Below are 20,513 nucleotides of genomic sequence, written 5' to 3' on the forward strand. Positions count from 1 at the left end.
TTCAAGAGATTGACTGGAGATGGTGCTGTCAGGCAGAGGAGACTGAGGAGGGCAGGGCTGAGCCAAGATAAAACCTCAGCAAGAAGGAGGTCTGGGGCAGGGGTGGGGGGTGGAGAGGTTAACTTCCTCTGAACTCACCAGGAAGAACGGAAGTGCAGATTGTGGCAGGAAGTTGAGTCCACCTGGAGGCAATGATGCTCCTCTGTGGACCTCAATCATTACCTCAAGACCGAGGCCTGGGGACTGGGTTTCAGGAGTAATGCCTGGACTCTGAGCCCAGGGGCAATTCTGTGGAGAAGGTGCTGGCTGTGTTGTTGACCAACACTTCTGGAGTAGATGAACGTAGGTCAAGAAGAGAGTGGGGTATGAAGGAACCAGCAGAATCCTCCAGGTCCCTCCCTGCCTGACTTCTGGGTGCTTGGTCAGTGTATCCCAAGGCACCAGGTGCCCCAGTCTCCCAACATGCACTAAGGCTACCCCAGCTGCTGTCATTCCCGAGAAGCAAGGGTCGCTGCTATGCATTTTTAATGGGCACACTGTAGACACCACATAAATATTTGTTAAACATCGTTCAACAGAGCCTCCCACATAGTAGGCAGCACATGAATATTTGTCAGACAAGATTCGGCAGAGAGAAAACCAAAATCCCGCAAGAGAAATTTTTAAACAGGGAATTTCTTTTGACGCAGCTTACAGTGTTCAAGATGTCAAGTTACTCATGCTCATTTGTATGCAGTTAGAAATATCTGCCTCATCGAGTCAGACAAGAGACAGAAAGATGCTTGACTTCTACATCCTTGGAGAAGCCTCTGGACAGGTGGCAGGGCTCTCCATACTGTACCCCCCATAAGCTGCTGTGGAGTTTCTTTCGAATTAAAGCTAAATAGTTTGTTTAGTTGGTGAAATCTTTATGAAGCTGAAACAATTTGTCATCTGGGCTGTTACAAAACTTCTAGAGAGGAAAGCAATACATTTGCAAGTAAAATGAACAGGAAACTGCTAATTAGGCATCCCAAAACAACCATGTGTTTTCCCAGGAATGGCATTAAATTTTTTTTAAAGATAAGTAAATGATAAAAATAATAATAAAGTGTGTTGGTGAATAGTTCCCAAAAGACACACATTAAAAAAAAGCATGATAAATTATGTCGATAGACGCACTAATGGATCAGGTTTGTGTATGCCTCTTGAGGCTTGCGATGTTGATTTGGAGAGAATTCCGAAGAGAAACTGACTTGCATCTTGCATGAAAAAATTCCTAATTAGCTGTCCAGTCCTGAAGCTTTTACATCCTGTAGGTGGTTTAATCTGAAGGTCTGGGCCAGGCATGGAAACTTTGACCAAAATATTCTTAAAAAAAAAAAAAAATTAAAAACTGTAGAACCAGATGATTTTGTTTTGTTTTGTTTTGTTTTTAAGATTTTATTTATTTATTTGACAGACAGAGATCACGAGCAGGCAGAGAGGCAGGCAAAGAGAGAGAGGGCGGAAGCAGGCTCTCTGCTGAGCAGGGAGCCTGATGCTGGGCTCGATCCTAGGACCCTGGGATCATGACCAGAGCCGAATGCAATGGCTTAACCCACTGAGCCACCCAGGCGCCCCGAACCAGATGATTTTGAAAACATCATGTTCCAAACAGAAATTTTCACCCAACATACATACACCAAAAATTATAAATATTCAGTCTTGTGTGTAGATGATCTGCTCTATTCCTAACACTTCTTTTAAATTAAGTAATACTATCATTAATAACTCATGAGTTTCCCTTCCAGTTTTGTTTTGTTTTGTTTTGTTTTTCTGGAGATATTATACTAAGAACGAATATGATTGATATCAATCTTACATTTATTGCAGTTACTCAGCAGTCTATTATGGTCAGTATTAGAAACCCCCAAAAACCTATTATTATGCAAAACTCTATATATTGTATTTTGTATATTTGCATGAAAGAGCAGTGATTTTCAAACGCCTTACCTCCAGAGCACTGCTACAGATCTAAATGTGGCTTAAATAATTAATTTGCATTGGTGATACTAAATATCCAAGAAGGACTCGATCAATGCTTTTCTTCCAGAATATGCAATACTTAAAATTCTGGCTGGGTAAAGGCTTCAGCCATCTGATATGCAAAATTCATTATGTAGAAGGTGCTCTATATATCAAAATGGAATTCTATCAGATATCAAGTCTGCTCTAAAATCTTTATCCAAACAAGGATCACATCATTTCTACAATAAGATTTATCACATCATGAAATCTAAACTTCCTTAGGAGGGAAGTGGGTTCCTCCCTATTTTAAAAGTCTAAAATCATAGAAAAAATTATAATTATTAAAACAAAATTATGATGCCCTAAGGCAACAGTTCTCACACTTGACTGGTCATCAGAATCATCTGGAGAGCTCAGATTCCTGGTCCTACACCAGGGTTTCTGATTCAGGGAAGGCCTGGGGTGGGGGCCTGATACTCAGGGAACTAAAATCACTATGTAATCAGAACATAAAAAATATATGTATCTAAACAACTTAAGTTTGTCCATTGTTTCCTTTAGGGAATGTCACATCGCATTTCCTTTTAACTCTATTTTCCCACATCTTCTTCAAGGTGAAGTCCTCATGTAATAAAATTAGTATGTCTCTTAAATAAACATCTTTCTTCCTTACTAATGAGCTAGCTGAAATGAAAAAAGAAACACAACTTTTTTCTTGACTAATTAATTAGTTGAAATTTAAAAAAAAATTTCATAGGGGAAAGTATAGGGCTTAGATAAAATAATAAGGCAGATCAAAATATAAATTTCAGGAAATAAAAGCAAATGTATAGCTGGTAATGGATTGGAAAATAGCATTCCTGAATGTATGGTTTTGTATAAAGAAACTTAGATAAAAATGTAGAACACTATCCAATTGCCAAATGTCATCCCATGCCTTTTCCAGACTGGGATTAATTTAATTTTTTATCATACCCCTCACATGCTCCTTCTACATGAATTTCCAGGGTGAATATTATGCCATATCTCTCTTCCATTTTATTTTAAAACATAATAAACCATCCACTTGATAAACTGATTTGCTCTGGTATGATACTGCAAGAACTGTAATAAAGTCACCAAAGACGCAAGAAAAGCCTTTACTTCCAATCACCATGTTCTCTCCTAATCTCCATCTAACCTGTCTTCCTCCAACCAGTAGGGCTGCTGAAGAGAAAAAGTATTGATGGGGGGCTTATAAATAACACACATTTATTTCTCACAGCTCTGTTGGCTGGGAAGTCCAAGATCAAGGTGTGAGGAAATGCAGTGTCTACTGAGTCCAGTCCTGGTCCTAGATGGTCATCTTTTCACTGTGTCCTCATACGGGGGAAGGGGTGAGGGATCTTTCTAGGGTCTCTTTTACCAAAGCACTAACCTCATTCTTGAGGACAGAGCATCATCACTTCTCCAAAGCCCTACTCCTAATACCATCACATTGGAGGTTAGGTTTCAACATGAATTTTGGGGAAGGAGCACATTCAGTCCATAGAACACCTCCTCATAAGGGGCATGACATGTGAGAACCAGGTTGGGTTTGGAGTCTATTTAGTTAGTCAGGAGAGCAGTGTCCAGGCAGTCCTAGTCTGCTCCCAACACTCTCTAATCTCTAAACCACTGGTTTGAGCTTCAGTGCTCAAGTTAGCATTTTCTGCTCCATGCAATTTGTTTCTCAAATAATTCTAAGCCTTACATTGAAACAATATTTAGGGAATTTTATTTGCTTTTATTTTATTGGCCAATTTACTTTTGTTTTATTTGATCCATGGGCTTTTCAAGATATTAATCTTAAGCAAGACATCTTTCTGAATTTCAGAAAGACATCATTTTCCTTTAACATTTACATGGGTAATTTTATTTTTTATGTTTTTTTGGAGGGGAACAGGACTGAAAGCACATGGTAAGTAAATTATAAAAGCACATGGAAATATAAGCCATCATTTTTTTCTTCCTATACATATCCTGCACTCCTCCTCTTCTCTAGCTATTTCCATATCACTACTGCTATGGTTACCTCTTTCTTTTTAAAAATCTGCCTTATATTCTGTTTTTGAATATACCATACCCATTAATTATTTCCCTATTAACAGGCATTTTGGGGTATCCATACGTTATGTTACCATAAACTATATGCAATGCATGCTCTTTTGTTTACATGTATTAGTAAATCTGAGGATAAATTCCTAAATGTTAAGCAATTGATTCAAAGGTCATGTGTATTTGAAATATTGACAGATGTTGTCCAAGTGCCCTTCAAAGATGTAGAAATAATTTCCTTTCCTGTTGGGGATGGAGATAACTTTTTCTCCACACCTTGGTCATTGCAGTGAATAATCAAATTTAACTATTTTAATTAGCATAAGTGAAAAATTTTTTGATTTTAATTTGCTTTTATTTAATCTGTGTTGAGAATTCTTTCATTTGTATGACTGAGGGTAATTTTTATATGTTTAAGAGACCCTAATAAGTTCTTATGACTCTCTATTCATGTACTTTGTCCACTCTTCTATCAGATTTTAGTGTTTTTCTCATTCATTTGAGGAAGACTTTGTTGGAGCAGGTAACAGGAGTCCCTCCGTGATACACGTTGTGCCTGTTTTATCCTCCATGTGATTATATACTCGTAGTTTCCTTGTATTAAGTGTTGTTCTGCAAACAAGACTTATGTTTCCCAGATAACACAAATGTGAGAGATTTTTCATTCATTATGGATGACTTTTTATTCTTTAGAGGCACATGTGCTATTTCTTTCTCTTTTTTATTTTTCCTCTCTCACACACAACACACACAGATTGGCCAATACGCACCATTATGACTGTGTTTGTTTGTTTGTTTTCTCTCGACTTTATATTCAAAATTACTCTCCATGAAGCATCCAGCTTATATTAGTCTTGGCTTGATACCTGCGATGACTTCTCAAAGCATCTAGAATAAGATCCAAACTTCTCCTCTGGCCTCTGTGATTAAGGGCCCCTTCTACAATCTACAATCTCGTGATAGACAATTCCTCCATGTCCTTCATATCTTTCTGTTCCAAGCATGCTGGTTTTCCCTCTGTTCTTAGATACACAAGACAGGATACTCTCTCTACTTAGAAAAACAACATCTTACCACATTTTCAGCTTAAATATGATTCCTCCAGAGTTTTCTCTGGAGACTTAATGGAACACAGCCTCTTCCACACCCATCTCCAGAACATCAGCTCCAAAACAGCACTTACTTACCTTCTCATTCATCACCTAGAATATTACTTGTGATGATTAATTTCATGTGTCAACTTGGCTAGATTATGGTACCTAACATTTCCCTCAAACACTAGTTTAGATGTTGCTGTGAAGGTATTTTTAGATGTGATTAACATTTATTTAATTCAATTCATTCATTCATTCATTCATTCATCATTCATTTCCTTTGAGAGAGAGAGAGAGAGAGTGAGTAAGCAGGGGAGGGGAGGAAGGAGCAGAGGTAGAGGGAGGATTCCAAGCAGGCTCCACAACCGGCACAGAGCCCAACACCAGGCTTAATCTCACAACCTTGAGATCATGACCTGTGCTGAAATCAAGAGTTTAAACAACTGAGCCACCCAGGTTTCCCTAGGTGTTTTAACATTTTTAAACACACTTTTCATAGAGAAGATTACCTTCATGGTGTGGGTGGGCCCTGTCTAATCAGTTGAAGACCTTAAAAGAAAAACTGAGGAATCCAGAAGAGGAAGGAATTCTACTTCCAGATAGCTTTTGGACTCAAGACTATCAACTTCTTCCAGAATCTGCCATCAGTCAGCCTGCCCTCCAAATCTATGACTTGCCAGCCTCCAAGACTACACAAGCCAATTCCTTAACATTTCTTTCTCTATACAGATGAGAGAAGATAGATAGATACAGAGAGAGATAGATACTTGATACCATTCATTCTATTTCTCTGGAGAACCCTAACTAATATTTCTAATACATTACTCTATGCCCATCACATAAAAATCCCACTCACTGTAGATTTCACTGATGCTATGGCTCTTACCCAGCAGAACATCAATTCTTACCTCTGAAGAACCACATATCTCATTGAGAATAGTGACTTCAATTTAGATGGCAGTGACTCATTCCTGAACCAACAGCACCAAATATTTTTTACTGCTTTGCTACTCCTTATATTTAAATATCCCATGCTAACTAAAAGATGATACTAATTTTGCTTGATAAAAAACAATTTAAATACATTATACAAAATACTGTGGATTTAATGATCCAATATACCTACCAAAGCCTAGATTCTATCTAGAAAATAATCCAAAAAGGGACAGATATTTCATCTAATACACAACTGTCATTTCATATTTAATTCATGTAAAATTTATATGAATATGTTTACATCATCACACATCATGTATTACCAACATGTATTACCTGACAGCAGAGACTTCAATTTATAGGAAAGGAAGGCTTTTTTGTGTAGGAAGGAAATGTGTAGCAATTTACAGTTCAGGTTAAAGATTGGCTGATACTGATAGAAGAAATTCAAAAATTATATTGTATTTCTTATGATGGAAATACCATTTTTGCATTATAATAACATGGCATGTTATAAAAAAATGTAAGCACTACTTTGAAGTGTATAGAGTGCAAAATTTTCTTTCTTTCTTTCTTTTTAAGATTTTTATTTATTTGATGGAGAGAGATCACAAGTAGGCAGAGAGATGGGCAGAGAGAGAGAGAGGAAGCAGGCTCCCCACCGAGCAGAGAGCCAATCCCAGGACCCTGAGATCATGACCTGAGCCAAATGCAGAGGCTTAACCCACTGAGCCACCCAGGCAACCCAAAGTGCAAACTTTTCTTATTGCATTTCCCCTTCTCCCAGCATAGTATGGACTGACTTTTAAGCTACTTTCCAAACATGAGATTCATTTCCTTCATGATTGTAAGACTCCTGGATTTCTTATTCAATATCTAAAAAATTTATATCCTGAACTCATTGTGACTGTCATTATATATAAAAATGATTAGAGATAGAACTTTGTAAGTAGGTTATACAAACACTCAAAAAAATATGCAGTCATCTATTTCCCTAGGAAAACAACAAAAATCTTAAAATAATTCCTGATTTCAGTATAGTTATGAGAAATGAAATCTTAAGAACAATGAAAGAAATAATTATATTAATCAGGCATGCCAAAACATAAAGGTCAATATTCTTTAAATGTTATACTCATTAATATGCAAGTGGGTTCAAATCAGATTTTGGAAACCCATTTCAACCACATCTAACAAAGCTTATATATTTGCCTTGAAGAATGCATCAGAAAATAAGGATTTTGTTGGTTGGGCAATAAAATGTGCTGATAACTGATGAGATGTTCTAATAAAATTTATGAGACTATGTTGGAGTCTATTTGAAGAGGAAAGTATTATGAATAAGTGGCAGTTCTTCTTCATCTCTCTTCTGGCATTTTATTTTAAAATATAATAAATTATCTACTGATGAATTTATAGGCTCTGCTGTGGATATATAGGACTAGACTAAGAAAAGCTATGTGTCTTCTTTATAGTTTAGCAAACTTACCTATTTTACTGAAAAAAGAAGAGTTTCTCGCGTGTAAGCTCAATAAGAAAATGTAGGATCAAAAAGGAACTACTCTGGTGAAAATAGGTGTAGGCATCCTGGAGGCCTTTTAGACGGCTGCTGTTTTGCAATAACACAGTCTGGGAGTCACACATCTACGGAACTGTGATGAAATCCGTAACCCCAAAGAGATAACAACTTCTGTGCCAAACAGATGGGAAAAGGTCCTTTAGGTTTCCACTTCAGTACACTTTTATCTCGCTATTTTTTTCTTTAATCTTCTTCTACACACAATCCTTGATGGAAACAAGTTAACAAGTTAAATACAGTTTGTGTGTACTGTGGAGGTCTGGCAAGAAACTGGGTAGAGACACAGTGATGGCTGACGTTCAATCAAATTTTGTTCTAGGGATTCTTCAGTGTGTATTTCCTTTGGGAATCTAATGGATGGAAAGAAATGGCTAGAAGGAGAGCAGCCTTAAAACTGTCATGGCACCAAAACAATCTGGTGTGTGAAATTTAGTATGGTCTCAGAGATTTATTTATTTCCAGTTAAGTGATAGATCATTAACGATCAACCCTAAGATGCTACAGCTAGTGACTGAATATTCCCAAACTACTGCTTAGGAGTAAAATATTTTTATCTTTATAGTGTTTTTTATTTGTACCTTAACTTTTTTTTTTTTAAGATTTTATTTATTTATTTGACAGAGATCACAAGTAGGCAGAGAGGCAGGCAGAGAGAGAGGAGGGAGCAGGCTCCCTGCTGAGCAGAGAGCCCAATGCAGGGCTTGATCCCAGGACCCTGGGATCATGAGCTGAGCTGAAGGCAAAGGCTTTGACCCACTGAGCCACCCAGGAGCCCTGTATCTTAACTTTTAATGATTCCTTAAGAAAACTGATTTTTTTAAAAAAATACTTTATTTGATAGAGAGAGAGCATAGGCCCGAGGGAGTGGCAGAAGCAGAGGGAGAAGGAGACTCCCCAGTGAGCAAGGAGCCAGATATGGGGCTCAATCTCAGGACCCTGGGATCATGACTCGAGCCAAAGGAAGTCGCTTAACTGACTGAGCCACAAGGGGCCCCAGAAAACTGGTATATTGTGTGGGTACAAGTCGGGCAATAATTCTCCACAGTTGAGTATTTGATTAACTTCCTATTCAGAAATATATTCTTTACTTACAATCTCAATGAAATTATCATATAAAATATTAAATAATATCACTAAAATATTAACAAGGGACTATCTCCTACTCCCAAACCAAGATCCCTAATAATAGTTTTTACTGGTTTGTAAGCTAACCCCCATACTCATCTTTGTTTTCCAGATGAAAGTCTTTTCTTTTTAATTTTTAAATTTTTTTATTAACATAGGATATATTATTAGCCCCAGGGGTACAGGTCTGTGAATCACCAGGTTTACACTTCACAGCACGCACCATAGCACGTACCCTCCCCAGTGTCCATAACCCCACCACCCCCCTCCGTCGGGCAAACCTTAGTTTGGTTTGTCTCCCTCCCGATCCCATCTTGTCTCATTTATTCCTTTCCAACCCCCAAACCTCCCACGTTGCCTCTCAACTTCCCATATCAGGGAGCTCATATGATAATTGTCTTTAGACAATTCTGATTCATGGTAGAACTCATTTAAAGAGAGAAGTTCAATCCAAAACGGTTTCCTTTGCACTGAAGTAAATGAGTATACAGTGTTTAAAAGAAGATTTAATAGTTGATGAATGTTTACTATGTGATAGCTAGGACTCTAAACTGTTTCTGTGAATAACATTTAATTCTCAAATATGAGACAGGCATTATTGTCTGCCATATTTTAAAAATAGAGTAACTGATACAATTATGTTTAATGAATGTGCCTGAATTCACTTTACTAGTAAAAGGCTAATCTTTCCTGAGAACCTTGGTAGCCTGGCTCCTGAGCCTAACATTTGTAACCTCTGGGTTTTAAGGACTTTCTGAATGAATGGCTGCTATAATGAACAAAAGGGAGGCTTAATACTAAATAGTCAGGACATGCCCATTAAGCTCAAATGAAAGAGTATTGAGAAGGAGAAAAGATAATCTGAAAGGTTACCTACAAATGAAAATAATGCAATTAATAGGCCACCAAACTTGAGGCATTTCTTTTGAGACTGCACTCACTCTTTTCTTGCTTCCAAGACTGCTGATTAAAATTCCATCCAACCTTAAAGATTCTGCAAACTACTCACACTTGTAATTATTCATTCCATATTCATCTCCTCTATATCCTAATCTAACGAGAGATAGTTCATGTCTGTCTTGTCTATCACTGCGCCCACCATGTCTAGGATAATGTGACAGAGTACCTACTTGACAATGTAATTTTTTATGTCTTGTCATTTTTGTACCTCTGTGTTTTATTACAGAATTTTAAAACTTATACAAACAAAGGGAATAAACAAGCCCTGTACCCATAATACAGCTCCCACAATTATCCACACAGAGAAAATCTTGTTTTATGTATAGTATGGTTTTTTCTCCCCATTCACTGAATTATTATAAAACCCCAGACATCATCTAATCTCATCCATAAATATTTTAGAGAAGTTATTTTAAATGAATGAATGGGAAAAATGAATGGAGACCCATATCATATATTAAGTCTTTAATTAAATACTTTTTGAACCGCCTCGATCAAATGGAATTTCCACCCTTTATTTGAAATCCTGTGGGATATTTTTTTGGTCTCCATCACTTCATAGCATCTCTTCTGATGTATACGTAGTGTGAACATGTCTTCTACTTTTTTTTAGATTCTAAGCCCCTCAGAGATAAGGACAATGTCTTACTTTTGCAAATCATTCAAAGTCTTTGTAGTGTTTTAAACATAGAATCTAGTTTTCTGTCTCCTACACACCAGTTCCAAATGCAGGCAAAAGGATGCTAAAATAACCCTCTTTCTATTTCCATTTCAGCCAAGAACAAGACAATAGATATGATTTCAAACTCGGGTCCTAGACAAGAAAAGCAGATGATTAGAAACTGCTTTCAGTTTCTCATCTTCATATCCACCTTAATCATATAAAAGGGTTGAGCCTGAAGAGACCGAAGCAAAGAATTTCTTTGAAGAAACTTGTTAGGTAGTTGTGACCTTCTCCCATTCATTCATCCTAAGTGAGAGAGGCTTTAGGGATCCTTGGAGTTTGAAAAGATTAAAAAGACTGGTAGTAGATCTATCCCTAAGAACGGCAGCCTGGGCCTGTGGAGGAAGTTCCCTGACTAGCAGTAGAGTAACGAGAGGCAGATACACAGGGCATAGGTTACACTCCCACCAAAAGCTAGAGAGACAAGCAAAGCGTCTATGGTCTAGAGAAGATCATCATGGAGAAAAAGACTCCACCAGAAGATCTCAGGAGCAAGAAGCCAGAGGTTTACCATCAAAGGGAGAAAAATGGAGAGAAGGCATTGTCTTGAGCCCACAAAGCCTCAAAACATCAACTCTTCACACTTGCCAAGCTAGGACTGAGTAATAAGAAATACAAAATTATCAGTGAAAAAGAACATTCCCTTCTCTCACCACTTCCCTCTCACTTCTGTCCCATCAACTGTCAAGCTCCAAACATGGGGGAGTCAAAAACATTGTCTGAGGTCAAGGAGAACGTGAGGTCGGTATGTGGATGAGGAGAACACAAGATTGTCCTGTCCCCACCACAGGCACCTCCCAGACTGACTCAGCACCCAACTGAAAAATGGGGAGAAATGACCACTTTGGAGATTTGATGATTCAGTTAGACTAGACCTTTTTGTTACAGAAGTTGGACTTTTTACGGACTGAATTTAATTACTAAATTTACAATGGTTATGGGACTAATGACAATAAAACTGTCCTTAGACACTAATAGTGACCAAAGGCTTTTGAGAATTGGTCATGATTTCATTCTATGACAAGGTAGAAAGGAGCCTTCTGAGTGGGTTTAATGGAGCAGTTCCCACTCTCACCTGAGTCCAAATCCCTGAATATAAAGATTACACTTTTTTTTAAAAAATTTTATTTATTTATTTGACAGAGAGAAATCACAAGTAGATGGAAAGGCAGGCAGAGAGAGAGAGAGGGAAGCAGGCTCCTTTCCGAGCAGAGAGCCCGATGTGGGACTCGATCCCAGGACCCGGAGATCATGACCTGAGCTGAAGGCAGCAGCTTAACCCACTGAGCCACCCAGGCGCCCCCCCCCTTTTTTTTAAGGGAGGAACGGATGTCTCTTCCCTTATTATTTTTTTATTTATTTGACAGAGAGAGAGATCACAAGTAGACAGAGAAACAGGCAGAGATAGAGGGGGAAGCAGGCTCCCTGCTGCACAGCCTGATGCGGGGCTCGATCCCACGACCCTGGGACCATGACCTGAGCCGAAGGCAGAGGCTAACCCACTGAGCCCCCCAGGTGCCCCTAATGATTATAGTCTTAACAGGAGACATGAGGCTAAGTAAGTTACTTACTAAACCAGTGAAGAGAGATTCAGAAGAAACATCTCAGTTCAGAAGATGGGATAAAATGCAATTATTACCAAATAAATGGAGCATTTTTAGAAAAGACCAAATGTGTGTATTGACCTGAGAGAAATGGGTATTTTCCTAGGTTTCAACACTAGTGAGGAAGGTCAGGAGTCGGAGCAAATTGACAAAATGTGCATCCTCTTGCTACCATCTATGTCATTTTCTATAGAACCAAACTACTTCAGGCACCATTTAAAGAAAAATTATTTGCCAAGTGAGTGTACTAGAGTAAGGCAGAAAAAGATTGTACATGACCAAGAGTCTGCAAAGCCAACACACCAGCCATTCCTGCATTTGTCATGTTGGGCCTGAAACGTGTATCTACAATGGGATGAACTGGATAGCCCCTTAGATCTAAAGTCATATTTTTTTTTTTATTATTTCTATCACAAAGGAGCAAAAGTATTTCAGTTTGTCCTTTACTGAGGATTATAAACTCAGGCGTTTGACCTTGGGCATGTCTTGGCACTTTATCCAACCCAACCCAGATGCCTCATCTGTGATAAAGACAATCACACCTCATATGTATATAACCCAGAACACATAAGCGTCTTAGAGTTTTTAGACTCTGGTTTCCCAAAAATAACTATGGAAATCTACACAATGAGACATGCATGATTTTAAGATTAAGTCAGAAAACAAACCAACATCTAGAGTCAACCATAGGCAGAAACTCTTATGACTCATCTTTCTTCTCATCTTTCAGCACTCCGCTTTGCACCCACATACTAGCCACCAAAGTGTTATTACCAGCCCACCTCCCCAGTCCCTGAATCTTTCAGTTCTCAAAAACACTTATAAAACTTCCTATTCCTCAGAGTCCTCTTATCTTTAAAAAATTACAGACAGGGGGCACCTGGGTGGCTCAGGGAGTTAAGCCGCTGCCTTCGGCTCAGGTCATGATCTCAGGGTCCTGGGATGGAGTCTCATATCGGGCTCTCTGCTCAGCAGGGAGCCTGCTTCCTCCTTTCTCTCTCTGCTTGCCTCTCTGCCTACTTGTGATCTCTCTCTGTCAAATAAATAAATAAAATCTTAAAAAAAAATTACGGACAGGTGTTCAAGGATACTAATCATTCTTAACCTGTCAGGTAATACAAGAGCTCTGTTATGAAAGAAATCACAGTAGATAAGACGAGAGAAGATATATGACATATAAATGCAAAAGGTATGAGAGGTGTCATGGTGGAGTTAGAGGTTTGGGGACATGTTCCGTGCGGACTCAAGATTAAAGTTGGAGTTTGGCCAAGCAGTATGTACAGTTGCATGGAGAGAATGATGTAGTTGAAAATCATTCCCATAGTGGGAAATAGAGCCCACAGAAGACGGCTGTGTTGGGGTCAGGGTGAGGATGTCTCCTAACCATGTCTTTTAAGCCTCTTTGAATTCTGAAGCACATCAGATGGGCCCTAGATATGATAATAATGATGACAATTATGAAGGTCTACTTTAACAACATTAGAAACCTGATTGAATAGATCAAAATTTCAAGGGGAAAAAAAAGAAATGCAAAACAGATTGTTGTTTAAGTCATGAAGAATATACTGCCTTTGCACAAGCAACATAGGAAAAGCGACTGATAGTTACATCAATGAAAACCGGAACAATCCTGAGACCTGACTGCTTTGTAGTCCCTAACATTTGTAAACGAGGCCAGGTGCTTAAAAAAAAAAAAAAAAAAAAAAAAAGATAAATAAAATATAGTTGAATGCAAGCAAGGTCAGGAAGAAGAAGAAAGAGGGAAGATGAGAAGCTTTTCAGATAGATAATGTAAAGGGAAAAAATGAGGTTACAAGATATTATATTTACACTTCAATAAAAAATAAAAATAAATTTTTAAGTCTTTAAAGAATTGTATGAACCAAGGAGGTGTATACAGAAATCAGCTAATAGCTTTGTATCACAAAATAAATACTAAATAAACAGATAGAGTGGGATCTATCTATCTATCTATCTCCAGGAAACATAATATTGTCTGAAAATCCGATACTAGATAGGTATAAAGCTTCAGAGACTTCTAAGGTTTTATATTTTTATCTGATTTTTAAAAAATTCAATTATATTCTGTTGGAAGGGGTACCTTATCATAAGAGTTTGAAAGCAAAACACTGAACTATGAAAGAAGCATTAAGGAAAAATAACTCAAGATGAAGTAGAAATCGTGCAGATTATTAATTGTACGAAGACACCTCACAGCTACTGGCTAGTCTGAGAGTTCTTGGGCAGGTCATAAATTCCCAGAGACTGAGGGACAGTAACTGAATTAAGCGTCTATTAATCAGAAAGGAAAAGGAAGCCCTGGTAATTAAGTAGCTGTCACCTGCCCATCAATAATCGGAAAGCCCAAGCGCAAACCATCAAACAATCAATTTGTAATCATGGAGAACTGAGAACAGAGCTCTGAGAACAGAAAGACGGACACAATACGCCTTTTGGAAAACAATTTCATTTCACGATGAAGCGATAGGAGAGAGACAGAGAGATAGAGACTGTGTGGAATTCGGCAATACATTCTCACCTTAAACCATAAATTCTTAGAACCGTTGATCTCAATGTGGCCGCAGACTATAGGGGGCAGGCATCCGTCTTTAAAATCATTTGAACTGAAGTAGATATTTTGTTTCACAAATTAAACACTCCTTAGATACTGCCGAACTTGAGATATTTTCTGCTACAATCACAAAGGAATTCCGCCTCTTTTGATGAGCACAAAGGTGATTTCACCCAATTTTATAGGACTGTCATAATATTGAAACAATCAGTAGGGCTCTCCTATTCTTTGAGACAGCACGTCCGTGCACATAAATAATCTTATCAATCATCTCCTAAAAAATGCCTTCAGGAGAAGAAGTCTTGCCAAAGTAATCACTTTGCGCTTATCATGAATGATATACTCAGTCTTGGCCACCAATTTATCCTACTGATGTGTGTGGCATGATTTCTCTGGGATGAATCTGATGAGTCTTATGACCCACCATAAGAAAAGAAAAACCGCTATCATCCCCAAATGTAGTATACATTCACTTGGCACTCATTTCTTCCAAATGTGATAGCATTATTTATCTCAACTAAGTGCATATCTCTCAAATTTTATTTGAGGATCTTAGTGCTTTCACATAGTGATCACTGCTATGCTTCCTTTTTTCTTTAGGAGAAAGTAGCTAATAATTCAAGATTGCAACATTCATCAGGACTTGACTTTTCTCAAAGACTTCTTAGACAGAGTCACTAGTTCAGTATTTAACCATATCCATTACTGTTTTGACAAAACTATATATATCAAAACTATATCAAAAAATTACTAGAAAAATCCAAGTTAGCTAGAAATTATATGTAAAAATAGTACTTTCACTTCAAAAAAGAATTATGAAAAGAAGAAAACAATAATAGTCCATAATTCTAATATCACTGCAACAGTTTTTCTCCTTAAACATAAATAAATACAATGTAAATTTAAAAAGGCCCCCAGTACTTCTTAAGTATATTAGCAGTTTCCATGTAACTGTTCAGAAATATTCTATGCAGAACCAATATTGCTATTTTTTACTTATTTAGATCTGCTGGTAAAACAGGCACTGTCCTAGCTTTAACTATTTTTAATTTAATAATCTTTTGAAATTATTCCACATTAGCAGATAAAAATATGCACAGGTTTTGACTAACACATAATATTCCATGGTGAAGATACCATAATTAACAAGATATGATGGATATTTCGATTTTAGCACTGAATTTGCTTTGAAGGAAAAAAAAAAAAACTTGTTGCATAAGTACATCAAGAATTGGCTGAGCCACAAATAAAAATACAATTTAAGTGCTATGTTTTTTTAAAAAATCAAGCACAGATAAGAGTTTTTCTCAAGCTCAAATAGAAAAGAGATACCACCCATTCAGCTTGCTTTGGAGCATTAGGGAGTCAAGTTTTGGGAGAACTAAATGGGAGAACTAAATGGGAGATAATGCTTGTAAAACCTTGGCTGACTGCCAGAAAATAATCAGGGCTGAAAAATGTTCATTTTGGAAGCCACCTGGAGAAGGCGCTAGAGAGCCAGAGTGTGAGGCGGCTGGCTGGCCCCCAGGTGAGCCAAGAGGAGGGGACCTGGGTAGTGGACCCATGAGGTTGGGATGGAGCAGAAAAAATATTCCCAAAGATAGGAACATGGCAATCAAGGTAATGAGGCAGAGGAGCGTTTGAGAGAAGGTTAAGGCAAAGCGTAAACTGTTCTCATGAGAGTGGAGTCGAACAGGGCACTTGGAAGTGGCTGACAGAAGGCTGGGTGGCAGCGAAAGGGAGAATAAGCTGGAAGCAAATGAGAAGAATGAGAATCATTCGTTTTCTTTATCAGAATTGTGGCTACTTTGTACAGAGAATTCTTGCTAAAGATGGGCTTTAAAAAAAAAAATCTTTCCTAAACTGTGAATGAGGTCTTAAGAAATATATGCTATAGAATACATTCTTTGAATTGAAAATACTGTCCCTCTAAGTAAAGTTTTCCCAAATCACTGAGTTCCGCAACGTTTTCTGTCATAGCAACTGCAGACCAGACAGTAGAGAGGAGGGGGACAAGCTGACACGAAGGTTCTTACAGCTCTAAAATGAGATGATACAATGTAATGCAATATATCACATGTTTTTATAAAATATACTAGACCTTCCATTAATCACCATGGGATTCTCATTAGCCTTTGTAGAAAAATCGTTAATACACAAGAAAGTTTATTTCCAGCTTGAACAAATGTAATAGGAAAAGGTAGAAGTCAAAGTATCTTTTAATTATTGGATTTAAGTGGCAGAACTTTCAGAGACATGAAGATTAAAAGAACTCAGAGTACCAGGCACCCTATGAGTGCTCTCAATAAAGACAAGAAATGTAAATTTAGAAAATACATTCTTTGTTTTTTTTTAAAGATTTTATTTATTTATTTGACAGACAGAGATCACAAGTAGGCAGAGAGGCAGGCAGAGAGAGAGAGAGAGAGGGAAGCAGGCTTCCTGCAGAGCAGGGAGCCCGATGCGGGGCTCGATCCCAGGACCCTGAGATCATGACCCGAGCTGAAGGCAGCAGCCCAAACCACTGAGCCACCCAGGCACCCCCTACAAAATACATTCTAACATTCAAAGAACATAATGAAAAAAGAACACTAACCATGTCAGCCAAATATTTTATTTAAATTTAATTATGTTCCTGTAGTTAATCATTTTTTCTGCAAAATCTAAGAATCTCTATGAGATATTCAGATATAAACTACAAAATAATCATTTACTATATCAGGAAATAAGCTTTAGCTACAGTAAATATGATCACACAGAAATACATAAACAGGTTTTATTATTTAAATTTATTTAATTGGAGTGTATGTTTGTATGGTAAGCTTAATTTGCTAATGATTTCTTTTTCTGTTACTGTTAATAATATTTTAAATGAACTTAACACTCTAGTGGTAACGAAACCACCTATCTTCCTGTGGAGTAGGCATGCTTGTAAATCAGAAAGCTTAAGGCCCTCTCTTTTCGTAGATTTTGAAAAATAAAATACACAAAGACATTCAAGTCCAACTGCAACCCAAGCCTACATTCTATAACAATCACCAGCAGTGGAAAATCAAAAGACCAATTCCCAGCCAGTTACTATTGACCATTGTTATAGATTACGAAGGGAGAATTTAGGACTTTCTCAAGCTCAGGAGATTACTTCAGAGTACAATCAGTTATAGGAAGCAAAGGAAAAGAAAATGTCAAATAAATTCTAGACAATGAGGGGAAAAAACAGGAAAAAAATTTCACTCCTAATCTTGAGAACAATTGACAACATAGAAATAAACACTGCTTCAAACAGACACACAGGAACATAACCCCACTCTAACAAAAATACACACGTGCATGCGTGCACACACACACACACACACACATGCGCGCGCGCGCACACACACACACACACACACACACAAAGAGACAATTGTAGGAGGGACGTATTAACACCACTGAGACTCAAATTCATATATCCATGAGTCTTTGCACAGGTATTCTCATTTCACTGAATTTCTTCAATCTCTAAAACTCATAAAGCTAAATGAAAAAGAAATAAGATACTTGATAAGCAAGACAGATTGGACAGAAGGTAACTAATACTTAGCGAAAAAGTGGATGGTCGGTAGGTCTGAAATAGGTAAGAAGGAAGACAGAAGGTTCAAATGCCGCAAAAATGCTATCGCATCTCCAAAATGCCAAAAAGGATCAAATTTATTTCTAACCAACTAAAGAGAAGAAATTGATGTAGAGTCTAACCTGTGGGGCAAAGTTAAAACTGAAGTGGTCCATTCAAGGCCTGGGAAAAGAAAGCAAGGATGAAAGGAGCCGAGACGTTTTCGCCGACCACAACACATAAAATACCTTTTGACTATGTCTTCCCCATTCCAGCACGGCAGCCCATCAGCAGCGGCTAATTCGCTAACACAAAGCTTGTCAGCCAGTCCTCCGTAGAACGTCCTGTACAGTCGAAGGCTGTTGATAAATTCTCTGAATGGGAAAACAAAGAAAACCATTAAAACCAACAACCATAATAAATGCTGGTATAAATGGCATAATTTGTTATGAGTGATATATAGAATGAAACTTTTTAAATTTTACTGCTTATTTTTCAGATATTCTCAATGCTTTTCTAACAATCAAGACAAATACTATACTTTTTTAAGAAAGAAGACTGGTGCTCAAGTTTACTCTTTGGAGTCCAAGTTTTCTCAGGGTATGAATGTTATATAATCAGGTCCAAGAAGTTGTGAAGAGTACACACACACACACACACACACACACACACAAACACACACCACTTTACGTAGTATCTGTAGTATCCCTAAATGTCTTTACTAGCTGTGCCATCTAAATCACAGTAATATTAACTACTCACTTTTCTGGACAGAAATGTCAGAGGCTTTTAACAACTAATCGATTGCTTACTGATTAAAAGTCTATTAAACTTGGGTGGTTTTCCTATTTGGGTCTTCTCTTTGGTGTATAACAAGCTAAAGTAAAATGTCTCCACTGATGTGGGAAGCAGAAGCAGAAGAAAAATTATTAAATTTCCTCCCTACCTACAGCCCACTGACAAGTCCTTGACAGAGGCAGAGTGACCTTCTTCTAGGGACTCAGCTGCCTCGATGTTAATACTTTGCTAAGGGCAACAGACTATCTTAGCCCAACCCCAAGGATCCTGTAAGTCTCTTCTAACACATAAGGATTCCTTTGGAAACTTCCTTTATCTCTACCCAACAAGATACATGTTCGCAATCATCCCCCAAACATATGATATACATCTGAAGGGTCTCATGATTCAGATTTTATTAGACAGCAATAAATGGCACTTTCCCAACAACAGCTAGTCCCCTCAAGGTCCTAAAACCCTTGCTTCCAAAACACCTGGGAGACTTACGTGCTATCTCTAACCGCCTCCCAACTTGAAAATACATAATGGGCCACTCCTCATGACCCCAGTGCAGCTCTTTCTGCTCAAGGGTCCTGTTCCCATGCTTTAATAAAACCACCCTTCTGCACCAAAGACATCTCAAGAATTTTTTCTTGGCCATTAACTTCAAACCCTAATATCTTTCCTACATCATTCACTAAATATGAAAAAACTCAAATATGTAACATGTTTTAAAAAGCATGAATATAAAAGTTGTTGTAAGCAATATTATTTAATACATGGACTGCTTTTTCCCCCTCTCCTCTCATACTACATTTCTTTCCCTCATTAATTATGGGAAGGGAAAATTCAACGAAAAAAGTAGTTTGCTTTTTACTTTAAAAAGCCAAAATTTCAAGTTTTAAAATCAAAGCTTTGAGGTCCTAAGCATCTGAATTCTAACATTTCAAAAAACCAAGTCCGAAAAACTATACTTCTGAACTTTTGTAACATAAACCAATGTTTTGGACAATGAAATGAAAAGCCACTACCTTAATACAGAAGAGACATCCTCTGGACTAGAACATAGGGACAGGAGAAGGAAAGCAAACCAGAACTCCATGGGTTGCAGAGCTAAAATGCAGCAATTATAAAACTGCATTCCCACTGATATTTTAAAAACAACTTCTTTAAAAATGAGATCAAAGAGGGGGATGGCTCTAAATTATAGCTGAAATGAGCAAATTTAAAAAAAAAATAATCTTACTTTGACAGCACTGATGCTCAACTTTATTAATTTTAAAACTCTCTCTCTTAGTGGTTTCCAAAGAAATCTTTGTGTACCCCTGGGGATAAAAATATATGTTTATAAAAAATAAAAAATTAATTAAAAAAAAAGAAAAAGTAAAAAAAAAAAAAGAAATCTTTGTGGAAATGGCTAGATTTTAAGTAACTACTAATCTATAGGAAGGATAAATGTCATTTTCAAATATGTAACATCTGAAA

General features: G+C 37.5%; 1 protein-coding gene across 2 annotated transcripts in view; it reads right to left on the reverse strand.

Annotated features, from left to right (window-relative positions):
• GPC5 (glypican 5) overlaps window positions 1-20,513 on the reverse strand; it is a 762,590-nt gene that overhangs the window by 398,114 nt on the left and 343,963 nt on the right. For both annotated transcript variants that reach the window (XM_059144298.1, XM_059144300.1), the window contains exon 5: window positions 18,500-18,625. In XM_059144298.1, the coding sequence (XP_059000281.1) occupies window positions 18,500-18,625 (126 nt within the window). The remainder of the gene's footprint in view (window positions 1-18,499; window positions 18,626-20,513) is intronic.

The sequence above is a fragment of the Mustela lutreola genome, chromosome 13 (assembly GCF_030435805.1).
Source record: "Mustela lutreola isolate mMusLut2 chromosome 13, mMusLut2.pri, whole genome shotgun sequence".
Taxonomy (NCBI): domain Eukaryota; kingdom Metazoa; phylum Chordata; class Mammalia; order Carnivora; family Mustelidae; genus Mustela; species Mustela lutreola.